General features: G+C 39.5%; 1 protein-coding gene across 1 annotated transcript; it reads left to right on the top strand.

Annotated features, from left to right (window-relative positions):
• Positions 1–226: 226 nt before the first annotated feature.
• TMEM168 (transmembrane protein 168) lies at positions 227–24,983 on the top strand. The gene is given in 6 exon segments (XM_034063173.1): positions 227–276; positions 2,823–3,852; positions 3,854–4,090; positions 14,101–14,243; positions 16,642–16,916; positions 20,827–24,983. Coding segments are annotated over 5 exon segments (2,103 nt in total). The 5' UTR covers positions 227–276; positions 2,823–2,952; the 3' UTR covers positions 21,375–24,983.
• The last annotated feature ends 989 nt before the right edge of the window (positions 24,984–25,972 follow it).

The raw sequence follows: 25,972 nt of genomic DNA, 5'->3' as shown, positions 1-25,972 counted from the left end.
GTGTGCTTTCACTGCTGCCCGTCAGCTGCATGCTGCTGAATTAATTCCCCAGAGCACGACAGCTCTGGGGCTGGAGCTCCCGATGGAATGCCGTTACAGCCCCGCGCTGTCCCGTTCCCCTGCCGCCTCGTCTCCCGGCCCGGCGACTGAGCCTCCGGCAGCGCCCGAGCGGCGGCGTTTGAGCCTCAGCGGGGCCCGTACCCGGGCCACTAGCTCAGCCTCAACATGGCGGCGGCGCTGCGCGGGGGGAGGGAAGTTTGCGGGACGCGTGTTGAGGTGAGTGCAGGCCGGAGCGGGCCGCCTCCCGCAGCCGGGGGCCACGGCACCGTCAGCCTGGGGCCGGTGTGCCCTGCGTGGAGCAGGGCCCGGTCACCGCGGCGTGGCGAGGGGAGCCGGGCGGCCTGGTGGACCCCGCGGGGAAAGCGGGCGGCTGTGCAGAGCGGGGTCCCTGGCGGTGCGCGCGTTGGTCTGGCAGAGCCGCGGCTGGCAGCGGCAGCTCCGCGGGCCGAGCACCGACATGGAGCTTACCGGGCGGGTTAGACCAGCAGCTGGGGCTCGGGCAGTGGGCTCTCTATGTCTGACACCGGTAACCCAGAACGTGGGCCCGGCGTCTGCATCTGGGAACTACCGGGATCCGTCACTGAGATTTAAGCCTGCGGTATTACTTAGCTAAACAAGAGTTTTTGTTAAAAAAAAAACAACCAACAATAACAACAAAAACCCCACAAAAAAAAAAAACAAAAACAAAAAACCCAAAACATGTTAAACTGGAAGAAAAAAGCTGTAGGAAAGTGAATCCGGTATTTTAGATAGACCTCACCTGGACTTGAAAACTACCAAACAAAACTATCTTTGAGTTCTGGTTATTTTTACTACTTTCTCAGAGAAATTAAGGTCAAAATTACTTTGGGAATAGCAGTCCTTTAGGTATAGGAACACCTTGGGGTAGTTCAGTCTATAAATCTCTACTTAAGACTCAGTTTTGCGTAAAATTCTGCTTGCAGTAGCTGACACATATTTAAAAATGGGCATACAGATCCCATTCTGTATCTGAAAGTAGTTAGCTCAGGTGTGCAACTAGGATGTTGCAGCCTAAAAACTGAAAGGCCATTAGTTTGAAAACCAAGCGCACAACACCCTCCCTCCCCCCGACTTTTAACAGTCTTGGTCTAAACTGTCAGTCTTTACAGATAGCTTCGTTTTAAAGAAGAAATCAGATACTGAAACTTCACGTTTACGTTGTCTGAATCGCTGTGTTAGGTTTATTTGGTAATAGCTGTGTGATGGGATACGTCATCATGAAAATGCTTCTCTTCCTCTTTTCAGCAAAAAGTTGACCATGTGTTTCAGTTAGAAGCACACGAATGGTGACTAGCATGGTTTGCTGATTGGCTAGAAGGTGTCTCCAGGAAGCAGAGGTTGTGTTCACGGTCTAGGCTGTCATTTTGCATATACCTTGTGTTCAAGCAGACGTGGTTCCTTCCTGCCACGGCACCTGGTGCAGCACGTGGGGCAGCAGCAGAGGAGCTTCCCTCTCGTGTTTCTCGTGGTGTGATGGCAGCAACACTCTCCTTGGCAGGAGCTGAGGTGGTCTCAGTAGTTTTCCGTCAGAGTGGCTGCTTGCCTGCAGGGAGTTTGCTGGTGTAAGGATCCCACCAGAACATGATTTAGCCACCATAGCAGGCATTAGGTAGGAGCCTCCGCCCTTTGTGTATGAGGCATGTTGCTGACCTCTGTGAGGCTGTTGTCTCAATGAATGTTTATGCTGTTAGCCCCTTGACTTGGGGGGGTTTCAGAGAGGCTCGGGAGCCAAGATAACAGGATGGCATGGCGATGTGCATCAGCATAGCGGTAGTCATGCACCAGTGCTGTGGGTTGGCAGGAGGTGGGAAATTGTTCCTCTGTATTGAACAAGAGATAGCTGCGGGCAGGGAGAGGGCTTGTGTAGGAGTTGAAATAAATTGCTCAAGTTGTCTGTAAAAGCGAATGTTGATTGTAGTACAAAAACGTGAGATTGCAGACAGTGCTATGATACCTGATACCTTGTGGAATGTGATAACAGCTTTGGGTTGTGTTATCTACATAAAGTAGAAACAAATGAAAGGTTGAAAGGAACAGCGAGTATACCAAGTGAGGGGGAAAATATTGCGAGATCTTGAGCATGGTGGCTACTCAGAATGTTGTGGGTTAAGCCACGGACAGGACACAGAATTAAGTTCATGTGTATAAAACAACAATAATGAGTACTAAGAAAACACACAGTTAAAATCCAGGGAACTTTAACTTGAAATGGCATAACTGTTTGCTTTTAAGTATATGATATGTATTGTATTTCAATTAAACAGATTTTTAATGTGTAGTTAGGTGTTACCAAACTTCAGTAATTTAAACAAAAATGTTTCTTAAGTCTGGTTTGTCTCTACACCACTTAGGCTGGTTTTACAGTGGGCGTCAGTGAAATCTGCCTAGCCTTTTCTTACAAAATTCCCCTAAAAATACTAGTATCTGTACCTTTCCTATATTAAAACAAAAAGCATGTTGGTTTTAAGTGGGTCTGAGTAAGAGGTGCTTCTGTTTTAAATAAATTTTGTTTTTTTTTTGTGAGGAAAATAAAAGGGTCTTGGAGAAGTGAAAGTCATAGAATGGTTTCTCAAATACTGGTTTTAGTAATGACCGCAATATGAGTGACCTGTAACAATATACTTTGTTTCTCTTTGCTATATGTTTTTTAATTTAGATAAATTCTTTGGTGAGAAAGGATGTGTTGTATTTATGCAGTATATGATTAAAAGGAATTAAAACATTTTTCATTCTTCTTCCAGGACTTCAGTGACTGTGGACTACTGTTACTGAAATGACACTACAGAAGGCAGTAATTGCACTGCGTTTGTTGGATGAAACCCAAGTATTTACTTTCAGTCAAGCGGGTAAAACCCCCTAACTGCAGTTTACATGTGTAGATCACTGCGTTACTGTGTTAGTCATTGTCTCTATGCAGCAATGACAAGGCTAGAAGAAGCAAACAGAGAAGTGAACATGCACTCATCAGTCAGATACCTTGGCTATCTTGCCAGAATCAACCTCCTGGTTGCCATTTGCATGGGCCTTTATGTCAGATGGGAAAAAACGTCAGATGTACTGATTTTGGTAATATTTATTCTGGGGCTCTTTGTTCTTGGAATTGCCAGCATACTGTATTACTATTTTTCAATGGAAACAGCAAGTCTGAGTCTTTCTAATCTCTGGTTTGGTTTTTTGCTTGGCCTTCTCTGTTTCCTTAATAATTCTGCATTCAAAAGGGATGCGAAAGAAGAAGCTACAAAATACTTGCTCCTCTCCGCCATAGTTTTAAGGATATTATATGCTTTGGTTGAGAGGATTTGTGGTTGTATCCATCATCGACCGACTCTGCTGACACCAGTTGAATTTTTGGAGCTAGTTGGGTTTGCAATTGCCAGCACAACTATGCTGGTAGAAGAATCTGGAAGCATTATTCTTTTGGTCGTAGCTTTGGCCATGTTGATTATTGACTTACGTATGAAGTCTTTCTTGGCAATTCCAAATTTGGCAATTTTTGGAGCCATTGCATCCTTACTCTTTTTTCCATCACTGCAAATCCCCACAAACCCTTTTGCCTTGTCATGTTTCTTTAGCTGCCTGATTTCAAATCCCCTCCTCGATGTTTACTTCAGTGGACTTTCGGTTACTGAACGATGGAAGCCCTACTTGTACCGTGGTAAAATCTGCAGAAGGCTTTCTGTTATCTTAGTTGGACTCGTCGAATTCACCTTTTTCATTCTTGCAGCCTTTAAACTGCGTGATTTGGATCTCTGGTATTTTGTGATACCTGGTTTTTTCTATTTTTGGAATTTTCTGGATGATTTGTCATGTGATCTTTTTTATAACTCTTTGGGGATTTCACACAAAACTAAACGACTGCCACAAGGTATACTATACCCACCGTGCAGAAAACAACAGCCTTGACAGAGTTATGGCATCTAAAGGAATGCGTCACTTCTGTTTGATTTCACAGCAGCTAGTATTTTTTAGCCTTGTCGCGACTGCTGTTTTGGGAGCCGTTTGTTGGCAGGTAAATATAATCTCTTTATCTTGATCTCCCTCTTGATAATGCTTCTGAGAATTGTTGGCATCTTAAAATTCCTGTGACATTTCATGGTGTGCTGTGGCTCTGTAGTTCAAAGGTGAAGACCTTGGTTTCACCAGCATATGCTTCACCAGCACGCACTTTGAATTTTAACACATTGTGCTGCCTTGACTCTGACCTGTTAAGGCAGTTAGAACTTAAGCAGCTCCCTTATGTTGGCGGAATGGGAAGAGTTAGTGCTTCCAGGGCAGAAGTGGTTTGTAAAGTATTTTACGTTTACCTGCTCATGAAAAGATTTTGCTTTTGAATTCATAGAATCATAGAACAGTTAGGGTTGGAAAGGACCTTAAGATCATCAAGTTCCAACCCCCCTGCCATGGGCAGGGACACCTCACACTAAACAAGAAAGCAATGATGAATAAGCTCATGGTTTGGCCTCTTTCAGATCACTTGATTTTTTTCTAGAGGTTTAAGGAAACCAGTGGTTTTATTTCATTGCAGGGGGACATTTAAGGCCTTAAGACTGAGCTTTAGAATCCTTTGCTGGATTTTTTGGCCTGCTGGTTCAGGAAGTGTGACAAGCTCACCAGTAATGCAACAGACAAACTTCTCCAGTGAATATGTACTTTCCTCATGGTGATTTATATGTACTGTAACATTTAAAGGAACAAATCAGCCTGTTAGAGAGCACTCTCTACCTTTCCTCTTTGAAAGGTGATGGTTATTGCTGAATGCTTAGTGGGTGGGATTTCAGGGGTTTGTTTAGTTTTGGTTTGTTTTTAAGAAAACTTTGCTGCAGAAAAAAGCGATATCAGTATGTGTTAGGAAGAGATCTTAGGGCTGTCAGATACCTTTCCATAAAAATATCAGCTTCATGTGTATTTGTGGTCAAAAAAGCAAATAAAATATTAGGAACTCTTAGGAAAGGACTGGAGACATCATTATGCCATTATGTATAAATCTGTAATGTCTCTATTTTGAATAACTGCAATTCTTACTTGCTATCCTATAGATAAGAAAACAAGCAAAGGTTCAGAGAAGAGCAACAGAATTCATTAAAGACATGAAACAGTTTACATGGAGGGAATGAATAAACAAGGATACTTCAGTCAGGAAAAAACTGAGTGAGAACATGATGAATATGCAAAATATGTGTAATATGGGAAACAGTAAGAGACAATATTATTGTTCAGTTCCAGTGCAAAAGTTGAGGGGAATCAAGTTGGCAAGAAGCAAGTTGGAGCCAGACAGGTGGGAATCATTACTCATACAACACTGAGTTAGCTCTGGGCCTGTGTATCGTGGCATGCTGTATGTGACAAGCAGTTGTGGAGGATCAGGAGCAAGGTGAGCAAGTGCATGAAAACTCGCTGAGGTTTACATACTACATGGAAACCGCATTGGGCTCAGGAAGTCCTTGAGCCACCAGTGGTTGGAATACTTGGGAAACACGTGCTTGATCTGTCCTTATAGTCTTTCCTAGGCATCCATTTGGCCTCTTTGGAGACCAGGCATTCTTCTAGGTGGACCTGTGGTGCAGCCTAATACAACAACTCTTACATTCTTGTATTATGGCCATTTTTTTTTTATTAGATTTTCAACATATTTTTTCCTACATTCTCTTCTTCAGTCACCAGTTCCTGAAAATGTGTTTGCTCTTTAAAAATTGTTTAAAACATTTTTTATATGTGTAAGATTAATGGTTTTCAGGCTTTGCAACTTCACTTTGGGATTTATGTAGTCATTTTAGAAAGTGCTAATTATATTTGAAATCTGTTAAGTGCCACCTGGAAGGTGAAACATTTTTTATTTATACCTTTCTTCACTCTGAAGATGTGCTGAAAGCTTGTTTAATTATACTGTATTTGATAAGAGAGGTGGCTTGAAATCGCTTAACGGTCTGCCATTTGACCTCCTATATAATGAATAGAATTTGCTAAAACCTGAGCCTTGGAAAGGTACTTCCTAGCAGCTATAAATAATTAGTTGTAGCATATGAACAGTCTAGCTCAGCTCTGTGTGTTAGGTTGCAGCAGAAATGGGGTGGTGGAGGGGAGGTGTTCTGTTTCATGGGAAACTTTGTTCTAAGCACATTATATATGCCCTTTTAATATTTTTGATAACTAATATCTGTGCATCATATAAATCTCCAGTGTATACAAGGTCAAGACCTAATGAGACAGTTGTCTGCTAATTGGTAGCTAGAAGAATCCCAGTTGATTAAAATTGCCAGAAAAATATCAAATCTCCTTTTATGGAAAGGCTCATAAAGTGAGGTCAATTAATTCACTCTTGCACACCCAGTGGTTTTCTGACTCATGCAGAACTGTTGAGGCTGGATGTCATGTTAGCCAAGGACCTTTGTTTCAGGGAAGCTTAGCCCTTGTAATAAGCCAGGGGTTGAAAGTCTCTTTTCCTGGAGCTTCGGTATGTGCTTGGCTTGATCTGTGGCTCCTGAAAGCAGAATCTGTCTCTGACAGATAGACTTTAAATGTGAAGAACAGAATTGACAGGACTGTCTGAAGCTGGAGGATGAGCTCAGGAAGCACGAGAAGTGTAAAAGTAATTTGTTAAAGCTGATTGCATTAAAAAATGCAGTAACAGCTTTTCAGTGGGGCATGTTTCAGGTGGGACATGGTCTGCTTCTGACAATCCCTGCTTTAGCTGGAGAGGAAAGATACCTTGACTTGTCCGTAGAAATACATTGACATTTTCCTTGCAAACTGTGCAAGAAGTGTTCTGCTCCTCCTTCACATTTGTGTAATTTCAGTCAGATGAATAGACTTTTACTCCCAACTAATTTCAGCAATTACTCATGTACTTGTTCATAATTAGGCCCTTGGATGGGACAGGATCCAGCAGAAGTCATGTAAATGACTCAGGCATTGCTTCTTTCAGAAGCCAGTAACATGGTGAAAAAACTGCAGATGAAGGTCTTGGAATTTGCAAGCAAAGGCCTTGTAGAGGTTTGGAGCACTCTTTTTCTCAGAAACTGAAAATCAGATTTTGTTAAGTGCTCTATGCTAAGGTAACTGCAGGTTTTCTGAATTACTGACCAAAGAGAATTACTATCCCTGGAAGACCTGTATTTAATATTAGCAAGAGAAAAAAGGACTATAGACAGGTAAAGTAATGGAATTAAGAAGTCACAGTACATTATTCTTGGTTTTTAGTGAATTTTATGGGTTAGTAAAATACCAGTATTCATTATATGCTTGAGTATTTGCACTTAAATGGACAGTACAGTTGATTTCAAATCATTGATGGAAGAAAAGGTAGGTTCTGTATGCATGAGCATTTTCTTGTTTTGGGGAGAGTTAGTCATTTTGTGTTTTTAGTGATTTAGTGATTACCTGGTGTTTCTTGAAAGTTCAGTTTATGAAGGCTTAATATAAAAGCGATATTATTTTCTGAATAGTAAGAAGGTTTCTAAGTAACATCTGTATTTACTTGCACATACTTTTGTTAACATCACAGATTTAGTAACTGTTAAATGCAAATTATATATAGCCTTTCTTCCTCTTTTTCCCCTTCTTTTCTCCCTGACTTGTATTTTTAATCCTGTCCTCCTCAGACTTCACTTGTCCAGTTTAATTTGGTTTCTTTTTTCCCCTGGAGGCTCTGCTGCATCCTCTGGGCTGTATTTTCCCAAATAACTGTGCTGCTCCTGCTTCTTTTTCCTCCGTGTCTTTCTGGTCATCTTTAGTTCCCCCCTTTCCTCACTAACAGTTTTTCCCCTGCTTGCCAGTGGATATCTGTGCCTTGCTATTTCCTTATGGACTTGTCTCTTCAGTTTCTTTTGTAATACCTTTATTCCCTCTTTCGCTACTGTTTCATCATCTCTTAAGCTGGATCCTAAATCATAGAATCATGGAATAGTTAGGGTTGGAAAGGACCTCAAGATCATCTAGTTCCAACCCCCCTGCCATGGGCAGGGACACCTCACACTAAACCATATCACCCAAGGCTTCATCCAACCTAGCCTTGAACACTGCCAGGGATGGAGCATTCACAACCTCCCTGGGCAACCCATTCCAGTACCTCACCACCCATACAGTAAAGAATTTCTTCCTTATATCCAGTCTAAACCTCTGCTGTTTAAGTTTCAACCCATTACCCCTTGTCCTGTCACTACAGTCCCTAATGAATAGTCCCTCCCCAGCATCCCTGTAGGCCCCCTTCAGATACTGGAAGGCTGCTATGAGGTCTCCACGCAGCCTTCTCTTCTCCAGGCTGAACAGCCCCAACTTTATCAGCCTGCTCCTTTCTCACTGCTGATCATTTCTTCTCAGACTTGCCTGCTATCCTGTTTGTTTTTGCTGCCTGTCCTCCACTCTGCAGTGGGTTCTCAGCCCTACTTGGCTCTCTACCTCTCCACTCCTGTCCTGTGTGTTACATCAAGCTGCCTGCTCCCATCTGCAGTGGCAGCACACCTTGCTTCTGTCATTACCACTTCCATGAGGTCATGAAGAGGATCTCTGGTGACAAGAGAAAGTATTCATTGTTAGTCTGAAGAATCTGATTTATGTGGTAAGCTTGCTGTCAAAATCTCATTAATTTCTGAATTCAAATTTTTATATTAAAAACATCAGAAATCCATTTGGTGTGCTCTTAAATTGACATCCACGTCTGTGTTTGCTGGGACAATGTATGTAGACTAAAGCACGGGCTTTCACATTGTTAGAACAGGAGTTAGGGGTGGGAAACGCAATGCATTAAATCCATCTGCCAGTGAACATGATGGTTATTTCCTGTAAACTGTTTCCTAGATTTTCTCAGTGCTGTTTTGATAGACAGAAATAATGGGTTATTTATTGTTCTCCAGAGGCTATTCTTTCGTTCAATAGCTTGTTATAAGACTGTTTCTTCTGGTAGTTAATCACCACTGTAACTTCACAAGTTTTGTCTTCATGCTTCTTTTTATCTGTAATATGTATTGCTTATTCCGAACGAAAACAATATACCCATCAAATATTTGTAGATTACTTATCATGTTACACTTTTTCTCCTGAGCTCTGTCATGAAGCTTATACTTCTTTGCATTTGCAGAATCACTGCTGAGGAGCTAAGCAGAACTGTTTAGTTTATATTTACTTACATATGTGTATATGGATATATAAAAATAGGTAAATATTATTCAGCTTGGTTAATAGAAAGTAGGGCAGAATTTTGCTTGGAAATATAAAGAAGCATCTGTGTAAGCTTCCTCAGTTGTTGTTCTGTTACGTATAATCCTGAGCAGCCTGCTTGTGCAGCGGGTTGGACCAGAGAATTTTCAGAGGCCCTTTCCAGCCTCAGCCATTCAGTGATTCTGTGATCATCTTAGCTGACATACATTTAGCAGTTTATTTCTGTTTTAAACAGAAGGGCTCTTCTGTATGCCTTTGTAACTGGCTTCCAATTTAAATTAAGGTTTCATTTTTAGTTTTTTCTTTACCTCCTCCCCTCCCCTTGTTATTTTCATCAGTCACATGTTGCTTATGCTCCGTTGTTAAATACAGTTCCAGAATTGCTCCACTTCCAGCAGTGGTTTTCTCTATGGGACTGGAGTTGTCCTTTCCATGAATTATAAAATTAGTATCTTGGCTGTAAAATACTCTTAAATTCTTCCAGTGTTTTAACAGTTACACTCAACAATAAGCATTGCTTGAAACACTAAAGAGAGTGGAAAGATAATACCAGTGAATCTTGATGATCTTTTATTGTCTATCATTTCAGTCATCAGAGGCAAGAAGTGTGGGTTTTTTTTTCACTTCTTGTACATCATTTTGTACAGAGAACACACTGTGTATTTTCTAAATACTCATTCAGAAGAAGACAGACCAAGGGAAAAAAAAAAACAGCAAAGACTAAGAGATAAGATGGTGTTTCGTGTTTTCAGTGGGATTGCTGAGATGGTCCCTACCTTCTGTTTGCTTTTTGAGCAGTCTTTTTGGAATCAATGAGCACTTGGAGTACAGGGATGTATTGCAGGCTGTAATTGCCAGTGCAGTCAAAAACAGAATGAAAATGGGTTGAACAGATGAAAGAACAAAATCCCTTTCTGGCTTCGCCTATGCATCCATGGCCATCTGCTCCATTAAGGAGCAGTCATCAAATCTTCTGGATTTAGTAAAGCACTGACAAGTCTCCACCTGGCATCTTAGCTGGTATCTTAAAAGAGGAACCTATCTTCAGATTTACCGCAACTACTAACTTAATTAGATACTATTTTTGGTATTTCAAGTTCTCATAGTTTAGGTATTTCTAAATGCCATTTTTGCAGCACTGAACTAAAATATTATTTACTGTGGAGCTGCTCTAAACATCATTAATCATTTTTATATTTGCTGGTGATATATTTCTTCCAAATTAAAACTGTTGAAAAAGTGCTGACAACACGTGCCATCATCTTAACATTAGATAGATGTCTTTAAATATAAAATATCCATATGAACAACATTTTCCTACTCCATAGCGTAAGATGGCCATTAAATGAAGATGAAACTTCAGATGGAGCCGAGTTGAGTCTTAACACTATAGAGAATATTTCCCATTCCTGTTCAATATTTGGTACAAACTCAAAGCAAGATGCAGAGCAAGATTGATTACTGACATGATCCTTACAGTTCTGTGTAGGATTCACAAGTACTTGTGAATTTTCTTGCCACTACCTTCTTATTAGTTGGAGTACTTTCAACAGTGAAATGTAGATTTTTATTTAGCAGTCAGACTCAGAAGTTTAGTGAAAATTGTTAATCTTTGTGATAATCTTAAATTGTGTTATTGCAGAACACAGTGGGCTTAATAACTTTTATGTGTTTTGGGGATTGGGGAAATGCAGGGAGTGCTTAGAACAACATGTCATCTTATAAGAAAACTTCCACAATAAAATCCATATAAAGTAATAATATAGTAGTATTCTTCAGGATTTTGTGATTGCTGTAGCTTTTATGGGCAAACGTGGTTTTTATTTTGTAATATGCTTACTGTGATCATAGCACTAATGCAGTGTTTGATCCAAGAAAAGTCATACTTCTATGTGTCATATTTATATATGATGGAAAGGCTTAATTTGTCATAAAATTGCATTGTAATAATTCCTGGTCCATGCATTCAGGTTTTCCAAAGGCCAGAAAATCCTCTAACTAACTGATCATGACTAGGAAGCTCTTCTAGACAAAGTCTTCAATCTTTTTGTAACTTAAAGCAAATGATCCTTCTGGTACCTACAGAGTTGCAAAAGTAACTGTCCAAATCTTGAAACTAATTTAGCTAGAGAGTTCCACTATCTCCTCAAAGTCTTATATTTCCCAAGGATTCTATAGAATGAAAACTAGCCAAATCTTTGTAACTTCTTATTGCAGCTGCTCCAAGTCCTTTTCAGTTTCAGAGTGTATTTGGGAAACTAAGCAACAAAAAAGAGCAGTTCCTGATGATACATTTGAAACAAAAATTGCCTTGTCTTAGTTGCAAGACTTTTTTCTCCTTCTTGACAACAAAAGTTGAGGTTGCACCATAATTTTCACAGTGGTTTAAGCTTTCCTATCTTCTACTCATTTCAGGTACAGATTTTGGGGAAATTATTCTGAAAATCTTTATTTTCTGACACAAAACTTAGGAATAATTATGTGAATGTTTCTCTGCACTGAGTCTAAGCAAAGCTGGGATGGGGAAAGGATTGTGTCTGAGAGGATGCAAGGTATCTCCTGAGATGGCTAAGAAAATTACATACAGAAAAGTGATTGTGAATCCTCCATAATGTATGTGTGCTTCACTGGCACTCATTGCTCCTTGTTGATTCAAATTACTAGCACCAAAACATAAAATTACTTTATACACCATGAAACTGGATTGCCGTGTTATTATTTCTCATGTTATCACATGTTGATGAACTGATTGTATCTGAGCCAGTTTTGTAGCTTGAATGTTAGAGAGTCAATGAGCATATTTTACTGCACTTTTGTGTTAAGGAGTGCAGGGCCCTGTGTAAAGGAAAGCTCTGTGGCTATTATGTAACATGATTTGGTGTCTGCTCAAGGTCATGTCCTCATGTCTTTGAGAGCTGGAAGCTAAATAAGCTTTTCATTTGTCATGAATTGTATAAAGCATAGTAGGAGCTGGTGATAGTTTAAGAGTGGTCTCAGATGCTGGAATTTGAGAATAATGCTATCAGCTAACAATTACTCGAGAATAGTGTTATCAGTTAATAACGCTATCAGTTATCAGTTAATATCATAATCCCTGTCTGTTTGTGGTTAGAACTATTTCTGTTACCCTTTCAAGGACACATAGGTGAGATCCTTCCCTCAGAAGTATAATGGGACACTTTTTAAAACCAGGACAGGTTTTAACAGTCCTCTTCCTTAGGGTAGAAAGCACATTAAGTGGATAAAGCTTGTTCTTTCAGGCTGTGTCATGTAGTATTCCTGTTTATAAAAACTGAATAAAGTTTAGTTAGTGCAAGGTCCTACACCTGGGTCAGAGCAATCCCAGGCACAGCTACAGGTTGGGCAAAAAGGAAATTCAGAGCAGCCCCGCGGAGAAGGACTTGGGGGTGTTGGTTGATGAGAAAATGAACATGGGCCAGCAGTGTGCACTCACAGCCCAGAAAGCCAACTGTATCCTGGGCTGCATCAAAAGGAGCGTGACCAGCAGGTCAAAGGATGTGATCCTGCCCCTCTACTCTGCTCTTGTGAGACCTCACTTGGAGTATTGTGTGCAGTTCTGATGTCCTCAACATGAAAAGGACATGGAGCTGTTGGAACAAGTCCAGAGGAGGGCCACAAGGCTGATAAGGGGCTGGAGCACCTCCCATATGAAGACAGGCTGAGAAAGCTGGGGCTGTTCAGCCTGGAGAAGAGAAGGCTGCGTGGAGACATCATAGCAGCCTTCCAGTATCTGAAGGGGGCCTATAGGGATGCTGGTGAGGGACTCTTCATTAGGAACTGTAGTGATAGGACAAGGGGTAACAGGTTAAAACTTAAACAGGGGAAGTTTAGATCGGATATAAGGAAGAAATTCTTTCCTGTAAGGGTGGTGAGGCACTGGAATGGGTTGCCCAGGGAGGTTGTGAATGCTCCATCCCTGGCAGTGTTCAAGGCCAGGTTGTACGAGGCCTTGCGTGACATAGTTTAGTGTGTGGTGACCCTGCCCATGGCAAGGGGTTGGAACTGGATGATCTTAAGGTCCTCTCCAACTCTAATTTTTCTATGATTCTATGATAGTCCTAGTGATCAAGACTTAACTTTTGAAGCCTATTTTTCTTATTTACAGGAAGCATCCATGTAGGAGTGAGTGTAATCTTTTCCTGACCTGTTTTTTATATACAAAACAGGAAAGCTCAATATGTGGTATTAGCTGTGTGAATGCTGCAAAGTCCTTTAGTGGATGTCCCTTCTCATCAGCTATTTATGTAGCTGATAAAAAATTGTATTTTTATTTGCAATAATGTTCGTAAATGTTCTCAGAATCATATTTTGTATGACACATAGTATTACACAAAGAATATTTTAAAAACTCTTGGCATTTAAAAGCAAGAATAGTCAAATCTATATTTTTAATCATGCAAGATAGTATGCTGTCATCTGATGCTAGGTACATACTATTCTGTTTTGAACTTTACTGACTAACTAAGGCTTGACCTTGCAGATATTTACAGATATGTATTTTATGCACGTAAATAATTCCATGACATTTGATTTTCCTACTTAAATGGGTAAAGCTGAGGCATCACAGTTTCTAAACCTAAGTTCTGTGCTGTTAGTGTTTTCAAATGCGTTCCTCTCAGAAGAGTGATCCCTGCTTATCACCCACCTTCTTCCCAAGGCTTTCATTTGTCCTTAGAGTACTTCACCTTGTAATATGAGGAAAAATAAGTTTACATTATGTATGTATGTTTACATTATGTATGTCCTGAAACTTGCATGTTTCAGGACGTGATCAAACACAGGGACTTATTCATAAAACAGAAGGATTTTTCATGCAGTACCTGAATCTCCCTGTTTTCTTTCTAGCCAACCAATGGGATCTTCATGAGTGTATTTCTCATCGTTTTACCTCTGGAGTCCATGGCTCATGGGCTTTTCCATGAGCTGGGAAACTGCTTAGGAGGAACGTGTGTTGGGTATGCTGTTGTGATTCCCACCAGCTTTTGCAGGTATAGTTACCATGTATTTCAGCTTCACGGTGGTGTAAGGGTACTGTTAGCTGCTAGAGGCAATGAAGTGCTGTTGCTTATATTTTTCAATAATTAAATGCATATTTAAATAATAGGAAGATTTTGTATTTTTGCTTTTTCCTCACCTTCCAGAAAGAATGAGTAACTCTAAATCCACCTTTTTGTGTGTGTTTAATTTGCTTTCAGAAAGGTGGTGAAGGCTTTACACACCAGTCATGCTTAGGCAGATTGCATAGTCAGTCTTTCATGCAAAGGAGGATTGGGGCATTTGACTGAGTACGGATGTTTGACATGAGAAGATTTAATAAGCCAAATAGATCAGTTCAAAACAATGTTGAATTCTATTAAATGAGATGGTGTCTACCTTTAAAAGACATTGAAATTAGATTTGTGAGTGGACTACATATCAGTTATTGGTATTGTGAATTTACAGATGATTTTTGGTCCAATATAAATGTTGCCTTATGAGAAATGATTGGGGTGGAGGGATTGTACTATTATTATTTGCCCATTTGTGTGGGGTTTTTATAAGCCTTAAGCTTGCAAATGTTACGTTAGCAATATAATTAAAATTCTGTATACACTTTTTTGTAAACAATAAAAACTATGTGATTTATCTGTTTGATTTACAAAAGAAACAGAATAGTAGCTTGAAATCAGAGGTTTAAAAATAGAGCTGCCCGATTAATGAAAAATGCCCAGCTTGAGTATGTATAATATATTCAGTGGGTAGGGCAAAAAAATTAACAGACAAAGAAACAGAAGGTTGCATGCTCATTTTATATCAGTGTATCTTAAATAGTGTGGAATAGTGTAAAAACAGCTTTTCTGATGTACAGTCTTCATTCAGCTTGGCACTCAAAAAATTCATGTGCTCAATTATTGTTGGGGGTTATAAGAATACATTGCAATATAAATTTGTTTGATTGTTCCTATGGCAACAGTTTAATTCCTTCATTACAGCATAATATTCTGGCTCTGGCAGTTCCCTCGCATTTTTGAGTGACATACTCCTGAACAACTGTTTAGGTCCTCACAGCACTGAACTTCCTTATTAACAAAGCTTGACTCTCTTGATGAGGCTTCACTTGCTGAGATAAAACTGTAATGATGATATATTCAGTATAGATGTAGTAATGGAATGTTAGCCTTCCTGAAAGCTCTAGACAGCTGAGGAGGTGTCCAATGGAACTAGACCAATAAAGGAAGCAGGTAGCTTTACACACTGACTTGCAAACAAAATATATGAAGAATATATACATACATGCATATCTGTAGAAAACAGAAGTCATATTTTGCATTAGTAGAGTAAGTGCATCTCCTTATTTTCACCCACAAAACCTCTCCATGTCTGTAACTGAGCATAAATCAGGTCAGCTTCGTACAGCTGTCAGTCATGGTTTTTATCATTACCACTGGCCGAAGTGTGATGAATGTATTTCTTTTTCTGAAAACACATCCTGAAGAGCACTCCCATAACTGGGTGTCTTGCAAGAGCAGATCTCTTATTTTCATGATTAGTGAGTACCTATGTAGGATTTAAAAAAGGGGGGGAAGTGTTTGTGTATTTTTATATATTTTTAAAGATATAAAATACATCTTCTATATTTTTATATAGAATATATATATAAGTGCAAATAAAATGCATTTTGGAGCTGAGGTACTCTTTTGTTAACATGCATATTCATGGACACATACACATCTAAATATTTGTTTCAGGTCTAGTTTGTAATTTTCTTAGAACTTTCATTTTCTAAGCTGTGAATAACATCTGAAATATATTTCTGATGCTGAAAGATGAGCATCTGAACAACACACACAAGTAGGAATTGCTGTGTTTGTGTGAATACCATGTTGAATAAAGGCTAGTTTAAAACAGTAAAATTAGTTCAAAATATCTGAGCAAAAAGTGTGTAGGTGGATCTCTGTTATTAGAAACTAGTTCGCAGGTTTTGTGCAAATTAGCACTCATTCTCCCTGTGCTTCTTTCCAGTCATATATGAAAAAGTGCCTGTCTGAAGGCAATGCACTCCCAGTGGGACTTAATCCAATTGTTGAAGCCTACCTAGAGTGTTCATGTCCCAGCTCCTTTCTCTCTCCCTCTGTCTCTCAGCTGCAGGGATACCATGGGGTTGAGTAAGAACTGTACTTTGAATGAAGAAGTGTGACAGAAGGGAGGGGAAGATAGTGGTCCCTCCCTCAAATACAGTGTTTTGAATTGTTTATAAACTGTACATGTCAAGTGAATTTGAATTTAGAACAGTGCTACTTTATATCAGAGAAAATGTGCGCAGGGAGAAAAAATCACCAATTGCTAAAAGTCCACTAGCATGAATTCATTACAAATAATAATCATAGCTGGTTTTCTTCTCTTTAGTCCTGATGGCCAACCAACTCTTCTTCCACCTGAGCATGTACAAGAGTTAAATCTAAGGTCTACTGGCATGCTTAATGCCATCCAAAGATTTTTTGCATATCACATGATTGAGACATATGGTTGTGACTACTCTACAAGCGGACTGACCTTTGATACCCTTCACTCCAAGATCAAGTGTTTCCTTGAACTTCGGACATCAGATGGACCCAGACATGATACCTACATTTTATACTACAGTGGTCACTCACATGGCACTGGTGAATGGGCCTTGGCAGGTAACTCATTTGTGCATTTTTTTTTTATTAGTAGTTTTGGTATGGATAAATTTTCCAAATCACTTAATTTGCACTGTGAGAAACCATACTGTATTGCAGAATTTTGAAGTTTCGGTCACATTTATTATCTGATAATCCGGAATGGCAAAAAACCCACCAGTCTTTGGAGAATGGGTAATTCATGAACTTCTATGTTATTTTGGTATTTAGTCACTTTATTAAAAGTCCTTTTGCAGCTAACTAATCCTACACTTGTTCTCAAAATTGTCTAAATATTGTTGACTCCACATGTATGATTACAAGTTTAAACTTGATTTCATACTCCCCTTACAATTCAACAAGTTAACTTTACAGATGACTTTTTTCTAGAAAATTGGTAGTGACCCTCCTGCTCTAAAAACAGATTTAGAGAACTAGATTGATTGCCCAGCAAAGTTTGTGGATGCCCCATCCCTGGAAGTGTTTAGAGCCAGGTTCGATGGGGCTTTGAGCAGCCTGGTCTAAGCAGAAGGTGTTCCTGCCTATGGCAAGCGTTTGGACCTAGGTGATCTTTACCATCCCTTCCAATCCAAATCATTCTACAATTCTGTGATTTCTTTTGTATTTTGAAGAATATTCGTTCCCTGTAACAAGCAAGCATAATTTCATTCCCAGGACATGGCAGAGTGAGTTTTACAGTGTTCAGTGTTACAGTGTCAGTTAAGCTGTCATGAGGGTGCTCTATACTTTTTGTAAAAGACAGGTTCAATAAAAGAAATAGGAGGCAGGTACACAATCCACACTAGAAAAGCAGGTCTTAACACCTACAGCAAGCCTTGTATTGTGAAAACAGCTATGCTTTGCCGACATCCTAGAGGCTGGGAGTCACGGTGGGCACAGACTACAGACCCCTATATAAAGGGCCAGTTTAAGCCTCGTCATGGCATAGACTTCACCATTTCCCCTTTTCTTGGTCAGTTTTTAATCTATCTATATAATGGGCAGTTCTCTCTCAACTGTATTCTTTGGTAAACCTATCGAAGTCCTCAAATCATGCATAGCTATAGCCTTGCTTTCCTGCTGTATGGAACCAGGCAAAAAGTGAGTTTTGTAGTAAATACATTGAAAGTTTGCAACATTTTTCTTCCTGGGGCGGAATGAATTCTTTTGGATAGCGCTCTGCCTGCGAGCTCCTGGCTGTTTGTCAGCAGTCTCTCTCCAGGCACATGCGCTCTTCAACAGTGTAGATGGATATTGGCTTTGCATGTGATCATGCTGAGGTGTTCAGATGCAGGCCAGTTTTCATCTGGAACCATATACCTAGCAGCAAAACTCTGCCTCCCACCCATGCTCCAGCTGGCAGCATGGATACAGTTAGCTTTCTAGCATATATAGAGCCAAATGGTGCTGCAGGAATTGAACAGCTTCCAGACCAGTCCTGAGTTATGTCTGTCTTGCCTGGAGTGTGACAGGTCTCTGTGTACAAGCTCAGGTAGCTGTGGCCTAAAATAAACTGTCTTTACTTTTAGAATAAGGGCTGAGGTAACCGTTATAAGAAAGTTTCTGTAGTAAAATATGCAGTGTGTAAATGCAGTGCTGGTCAGCTTTCTCACAAAGCTCCTTTTCAGTTCTCTGTCCAAGCACACCTTCAGCTTCTACTTCAAGATATGTACAGTCATGTAAAGGAGAGGAAGAGGCAGCCATCACATGTCTTGGATCCTTTTTTGTGGTTAATTTTAGATCAATCGTGGTACTCCTTCCAGATAGCGCTGCTTCTGAATGTAACTTGAAGTGTAAACTGAAAAGACGACGTCTGTCTGATTGTGTAATTGTACTGCATATATTGGACAGTGGCATTCTGTGACAGATGGAACATTTGGTCATCAGCTCCCATAATGTGTGCTGTCCTCTGACCTCTGGAGAAGATAAAGAGAAGTAGAAACAATGAAATAAAACATTTGGATCTAATAGAAGTAGTGTCTCATAGCCCGATTATGTCATGATACGGCACAGCAGTAGCAGTGTAGGCTTTGCTTTGTAATAACATCTTTTAAATGAAGCTTGCTGGATTTATGTGTTCACTAATGATGTTTCTCTGTTGTTGGAAGCTGGGATGTACCACAGTGGTGTATAAAAAAGCTGTTAACTAGTCACTGCATAAAGTATGAGCAACCAAATGACCTGGGAGGTCATGTTCTCTGAGTGAAGCCAAAAGCAAGAGCTGGACTAATGAAGCTTTATCTCTATTGCTGAAACTGTCGGCTTAACTGCCTGCAAAACCTGTCAATGAGCCAGATGTGGCCAGGCACATGGATTTCTTACACAGTTTGGTGCCTAAACCTTGCACTGGCTGATAAGTGCATGTGCTTATGATCACTAGGGTTAGAATGAGTCTGTGTGCATGAAGGATGAGATGGTTTTCTTTGGGCAGTTCTATGCAGTACCATTTAAAATCACCTGCACCACTACATACACTAAAATAAAATTTATTTATAAGTCTTTTAAACATGAATAAATAAAGACATTTTGCTGCTAATTGACACAGAAGGCTTACCTAGAAAAGGGAAAATGCTTCTATAGAAGTCTTTGCTGTAAATAACTACAGCAATTTGGGGATCACGTACCAAGACAAGTCGTTACTGTACGTTTTTATATTAAGATTTTACTTGGTACTAAATTTTCCAATTTTCTGAGAAAGTTGTTGCCCTTTAATTTTGCTTTTACTTTAACTACAATAGCATGCTAAAAGCTTTAACTCTGTTAATTTGAAGCACCTTTTGTCACCACTTACAGGTAGAAATGTAAGTGCTGAAATAGGCAGTTATTCCATTTGAGATTCATCTGTGCAGTTAAATTCCTACTAAGAAGATTTTAAACACTGCTAAATGTACTTACATTCCATAGTGAAAATGGCTATGGAATTAAAATACAGTTATTTTAAATCACATTTTTCTCCCTTTCTTTTAAAAGTCATACATTTTTTTAAATTTGACATTTTCAAGCTAGAGTGTTTTCATCATAAATCTGTATCATAGCTCCAAATTGCCAACAGCTCTTCACATTAATAGTCACTACAGAACCAGTGGAGATTTATCCACTTGTTTGCAAGATGTTTTCCTTAAGGAACTGAGTAAGTAGCCTGCTTTTCAAAGCTACATAGATCCTGCAGTATCCATTACACTTAAACAGAAGTATATATGTCCCCACTGTAGGTAACTTGGTTTAATTACAGTCTGATCTTCCAAAGCATTGTTAGAGCAAGAGCTGAGATGGAACATGAGAAGTTGGATGCTCTAGTTGCAAGTGTTTTCTGAGCTGACAGGAAATAAATATTGTGAAAAAAAAGTCCTATGAGGTTTTTATTTCATTGAGCTGTAAATCCATACCAGTTTTCATTTTCTTGAAGCTCTGAAGACAACTGTGTCTGTGGACTAAAATCTCTCCATTTCTGGTCTTGTGAATTTTTCAAGTCAAACCAGCGGTTGTGCCTATAAGTGGCTTTCTTACTGTGCTTCAAAACTGTTAGCGTGCATTGTGTTCAAAAGTCCTCTCTTTTCCTTAAAAGAGGAGTCCTTTTAATATTAATAAAAACATATTAAAATGAGCTTTTTTCTCTTCTTAAAAATATTAACAATAATACAAAATAATGTATTTCTGGTTTTCTCTTCTTGTTTAGCTATTTCCAGATTCCTCCAGTAGCTGCAATTTCTTTCACTCTGTGAGGAAATTCCTTTTTATTTTAATCAAGGGTGAGTTAGTGCCCTCATCTGCCACAGCAAGTCAGGTGGAATCACTTAGTACCTCCCTGGAGATCTGCAGCATCTGCAGATGGGGAGGATCAGTTGAAAACTTCTGTTATATCTGTCCAGGTTTTTGTAGAGAGGGTTCTGTTTCTTTGTCCTAATATGAAATCTTTTTTCCCATGTGACAGGGGGTGATGCTTTACGACTGGACACACTGTTGGACTGGTGGAGAGAAAAGAATGGTACTTTCTGTTCTCGACTCATCATCGTTTTAGACTCTGAAAACTCTCAGCCTTGGGTTAAACAAGTAAGAAAAGTAAACGACCAGTATATTGCTGTGCAAGGAGCAGAAATGGCCAGAGTTGTAGACATCGAGGAAGCAGACCTTCCACAGCTTGGTGACTTCACCAGGGAATGGGTTGAGTACAACTGTAATCCTGACAGCAACATCAGCTGGTCTGAAAAGGGCCGTGCAGTGAAAGCAGTGTATGGTGTGTCAAAACACTGGAGTGACTACACTTTGCATTTGCCAACAGGAAGCGATGTTGCCAAACACTGGATGATATACTTCCCACGCATCACCTATCCCTTAGTACATTTGGCAAACTGGTTTTGTGGTCTCAATCTGTTCTGGGTCTGTAAAGCGTGCTTTAGGTGCTTGAAAAGACTGAAAATGAGCTGGTTTCTTCCCACAGTGCTGGACACCGGACAGGGTTTCAAACTGGTCAAATCCTAATTAGCAACCAAAGAGAAAATGAAGTGAGAGCTCTGGGAACTTTCTCACTGTACAGTACTTACAACTTTTTATATGAGTATTTTTCTCTGAAAAAGTCTGCTACGCTCACTTTACTCAGCTCTTTGAGCAGCTACAGTATATGCAACAGTTAGAAACCGCAGTCTTAAACAGAAGAGGGTCAGACTAAGGTATTTGATTTTTGTTGCTGGTCTGTATGTACATATGTTAGAGACTTATTTAATATGACCATGCATTTTGGAGACAGTTCACACGTTTATAGATGTTACTTAAAGCAGCCTTTGTTCAGAGTCATCAGTTTGATGGACAACAACTCCTGTGAATGTTACAGCATGCTTTTTTTTTGTCATTTATATCCACTGTAAGGTTCAAATACAGGAAAGGACCCAAGCTAATACTCAAATCAATTTATATGTCCTTGAAATTATATGGTGCAATCAAAGGTATTACAAAACAGCACTGAGCCAAAAAAAAATAGAAGAATGAATAGCCATTTATGTAAGTAGCCACCAAGAGTCTTTAGCTTTATTTGCCTTTACACCTTTAGCCCCTGCCTCAGTTCTCTGCTGCATCCATGGAAATTTACCACAGAAAAAAAGGAAATTGGACAGTCCTCTGATGTTCTGGTGCTGCCGGGACAATGTTTGCTGAAGTGCAGTTTCAGCAACTTTCAGTTTTACTTTCGAAGTTCAGTATCTTGCTGGTGAGCTTTTTTTATTATTGTTCTTATAATACTCCTAGTTATCTAGGAATATTATCTAATTCCTAGTAGCTATCTCATACATGGAATAAAAAGTGCACTGATTGTTTCTCTCACCTGTTAAGGTGGTTCTGGCTTTTCCTTCTTGGGCTGTTACTTGTTTGTGTTTTGAAAAGCTACCCTGAAAAAAACTAAAAACAAAACCCAAGGAGTTTAACAAAGAAAATAGTCCATAGGTTAAAAATGGAAATGCAGATGTTGCCTTGCTTCCATGCTTATCTGAAGTCTGCTGTGCCTAAGACCTTGACTCTAAAATGCTGACTACATGATTTGACTGATGAGTTCATTATCTATTTAAACTATGGACAAAGTTTGTCAGGAATGTATTATGCCCTTAGGACAGGAGGGAATCCTGAGTATTCCACAACTCTGTTCTCCCAGCCACAAGGTCCTAATTTTAATCTTTCCATTCCCAGAGCTGGATGGAACTTGAGAAATCTTGTCCCAGCCTTTCCTCTTCAGTCAGAGAAGCTGCATAGCATTCTGGTCTCATTTTCTCAAGTACAGAAAATAAGGAATGAAACAAGCAGCTAAATCAGTACAGTTTGTGGTGGGGTTTATGCATATGTGTGTGCAATCCAGTATACTTAGAGTTTACTTTACATTTCCATCAGTATTTTAATAAAATGTTAGGCTTTTGTTGATAGGTGTCTAAATTACAACTTATTATTTTATTTAAATATATTAAAATACTTTAGGAGCTCTTCAAGATTTCACCATCAAAAGAGTTTATCTAATTCCATTTGAACTTTTCCGCCAGCTAAGTTAAAGAATCTTCTAACACTGATACTGTTAGTAACTCCTGAAAATAAAAGGTGTGATTAAATTGAGATCTGCAATAGCCAGAGTAATTTCCACCCACCAACTTAAAAATGGTGGTTTTGTAGTATTTACAAGTGACAGACACTAAGTTTCTTCATTAGTGCATAGTACACAACTTTGTTTAGCAAGATACCATCCGCTATCCTTCTTTGCCTTTCTCCATTCTCTTCCATAAAGTGAAAAGGGGATTGAGAGAGAGGAAATGTCCTACCAAGGCTCAGTTCCATTGGGTCTTCTTTAAGTAAATGATGTGATTGCAGCTTGTCCTGGATTCAGGAGGTGGCTGCTCTCAGTAAGGACAGAGAGTACTTGCACTGTCTAACTTCAAGTATCAAACTTAAGCTCCTAATGTGGGAGCCTGAGATAGGAGTCATCTTCTTTAAATTCATATGTCTGAAAGGTAGACATCTGAATCCATGCATAGTACCAGAAATGCTCTACTGCTCATTAACAAAGAGAAGTATTTCAAGGGGATGACTCATTTTATCTCTGTTTTAGAAATAATTTTCCTGTGGTTGTGCCTATTAGATTTGTTTTGGTTTTGCTTTCATATCCCAAAGGTCAAGCAGACAAGTCCTTTATGTCTGTTAAATAACCTTAGAGCACTTCTGTTCCAAGTCATCCTCTGGAGCCTGGGCTGGGTACACAGGCTTCATGTTCAAGCACGTAAATTGGATACTTGAAGTCGGGCTGAATGAGCATCCATTGGATTGCAGGAGAGCCACATTGTCTCCTCTGCGGAAGTCATTTTCAGCCATTTCTGGTCAACAGCCCTTGAGTATAGAGAAAAAAATATTACATAAAGGCAGTAATTTGGGTTGTAAAATCACTGTTACTTTGGCTGCTATTGCAGTAAAAGTTCATCAGATAAACAGTTCCAACTGGACAACTAGAAATTTTTAGCAGAGTCCCTGTAAAGCAGCACCATAATACTTGATAGTCACCCTGGGGACATTTGAAAGTCAAGATCAGCCACAGATCAACCATAACATACCCTGCTAATTATAATGGGTAAATCTTACTCTGTACCTGCTACTGCCACGTTTTTATGGACATTATCAGTATCTTGCTTTTTGTACATCAAGGGGAACAGGAGAAGTGTGAGACTCCTGACCTGTTCTGGGACGGGGAGCAGTAGCTGCTCAGCAGTGCACCTGTGGGCCTAGGTTTTGGCAGGACAAAGTCAGCAGTTGATGCTGATCATTTGTCTTGTTTATTAAATGGTTTGCAGCTTGCTCATGAGTTTCCCTTTATTTTGCAAAAACTGAAAGTTAGATAGAACCAGCTGAAAATACAGCGGAAAGATTATTTGCAAAACTAATCACGTGTTTGCAGATTTGCTTCTGTTTTCTCAATTAAAGAACTCCAGTTTTCTGAATTTGAAATAGTTTCAATGTGTGCTGAAGCGTTCCTACTTTTGAATCTGTTATTTTTTTTAACAGCAAAGGCATGGTGAAAATGCTAAATTAAACTAAAAGAAATGTTTACAGTCATTTAAACTATGAAGCCTTTTTGGACAAAGAGACTGTCTTGTGTGTTTCGAAACACACAGAAAAAAGCAGGGCTGTGGGACGATGAGCCTCAGGAATTCAACAGCACTAATTCCCTACTCTTACACTGACTAATATCAAGGCATCCTACTGTGACCCACATTCCCACATGGAGTTTTCCTCCATCTCCAGGTGCTCACGCACCTCTGGGGGCCTCTGCCCAGCCCTGGGCACCACCTGAGGGGCAATGCACCAGGAGTTGCTAATCCTAGTGAGGAGTGGGGAGTTATCCCTCTGCTGTTCCCTGTATGAAGTACAGGGCAACACCTGAAAGTCATTTAAATCTAATTCCAAAGAATAATATATCTGCTATCAGTTACATGCTTGTTGTTTAGTGGTAACATGCTTACAGATTGTCTGGATGGAGAAAATATAAACATTTTTGAGAGGCTTGTCTCTGTACTGTATATTCAGATATTTTGTTATAAAGGTTGTTATAAATTTATATCACAGTGGTAATTTTATGTTGACTTTGTTTCATTTACCTTCTCTATATTATCAGGCTTGCCAAAACATGCAACTGCACTGAGTCCTACAAATGTAAGTCTTTGAAAGGAATTCAAATTACAAATTCACAGCAGTATTTTTCTCTGAACAAGTATTGGGGGAAAAAAGACATTCTTCTTCATCTTTGCACTGCCAGAGTTACATATTTGCAGTTCCTTGTGCTTTGTTTGCTTTGAGATTGTTGTTGTCCAGCCTTCACTTTGAAGTTTTCCCCAGAAATTATTTCTTCACCTTTATGAAGTTTTCCCTTTATTTTACAAAGCCATAACTAATGCTACACTAGTTGAAAAGCACTTCGGTTGCCAGCAGTAGACAATGTAACTGGGTTAATTTTCTTCGTGAATATCTCTCTGTGGGAGGGTTTTTACTGGATGTACTGATTTTAGATCTGTAAATGGGGGGGGGGGGAGGTTGTGTGCATTTGTGATACCACTTAAATATATTTTGCTGGTTTGAATGCTCATTTCCATTTCATGTTTTTGTTTATGCCTTGATCATTTCCCAAGTTTCTGTGCTTCCTCTTGAATTCCATGTTTTTTTCTCTACAGCTTGTTTCAGAGGGTTTTTTTAGCTAAAAATTGCAACAGTTTACTAAAATAAGGAGTATTTATAGTTTAACAATTTAATAGAAATGAGAAATACTAGTTTAAATTATTAATACCTTTCACCATGTCATTTCTTTATCACTTTGTCAACAAGCTAGAAAAAAATACTGTTTATACTTTGAGACATTATTTTAGAGAGACTTAATTGAAGACTTCATTTTATGTATTATTACATAGTCAAACTTGTGTTCTCCAGTAAGATCAAGTTAAGGGAAGGTTCCTGCCTAAGTGAGACCAAGCCTAGGAGATGAAGTAGGAGGAAGCTTGAGAATGATGAGCAGAGCAGAACTTCACGTCTGCTCCTCTCAAAAACTGCTGAGGATGTTCCTGCAGTCC

Source organism: Melopsittacus undulatus, chromosome 5, assembly GCF_012275295.1.
Source record: "Melopsittacus undulatus isolate bMelUnd1 chromosome 5, bMelUnd1.mat.Z, whole genome shotgun sequence".
In the NCBI taxonomy this organism is placed as follows: Eukaryota; Metazoa; Chordata; class Aves; order Psittaciformes; family Psittaculidae; genus Melopsittacus; species Melopsittacus undulatus.
Note: the sequence above shows the minus strand (reverse complement) of the source record. Positions and strands in the feature narration are given on the sequence as shown.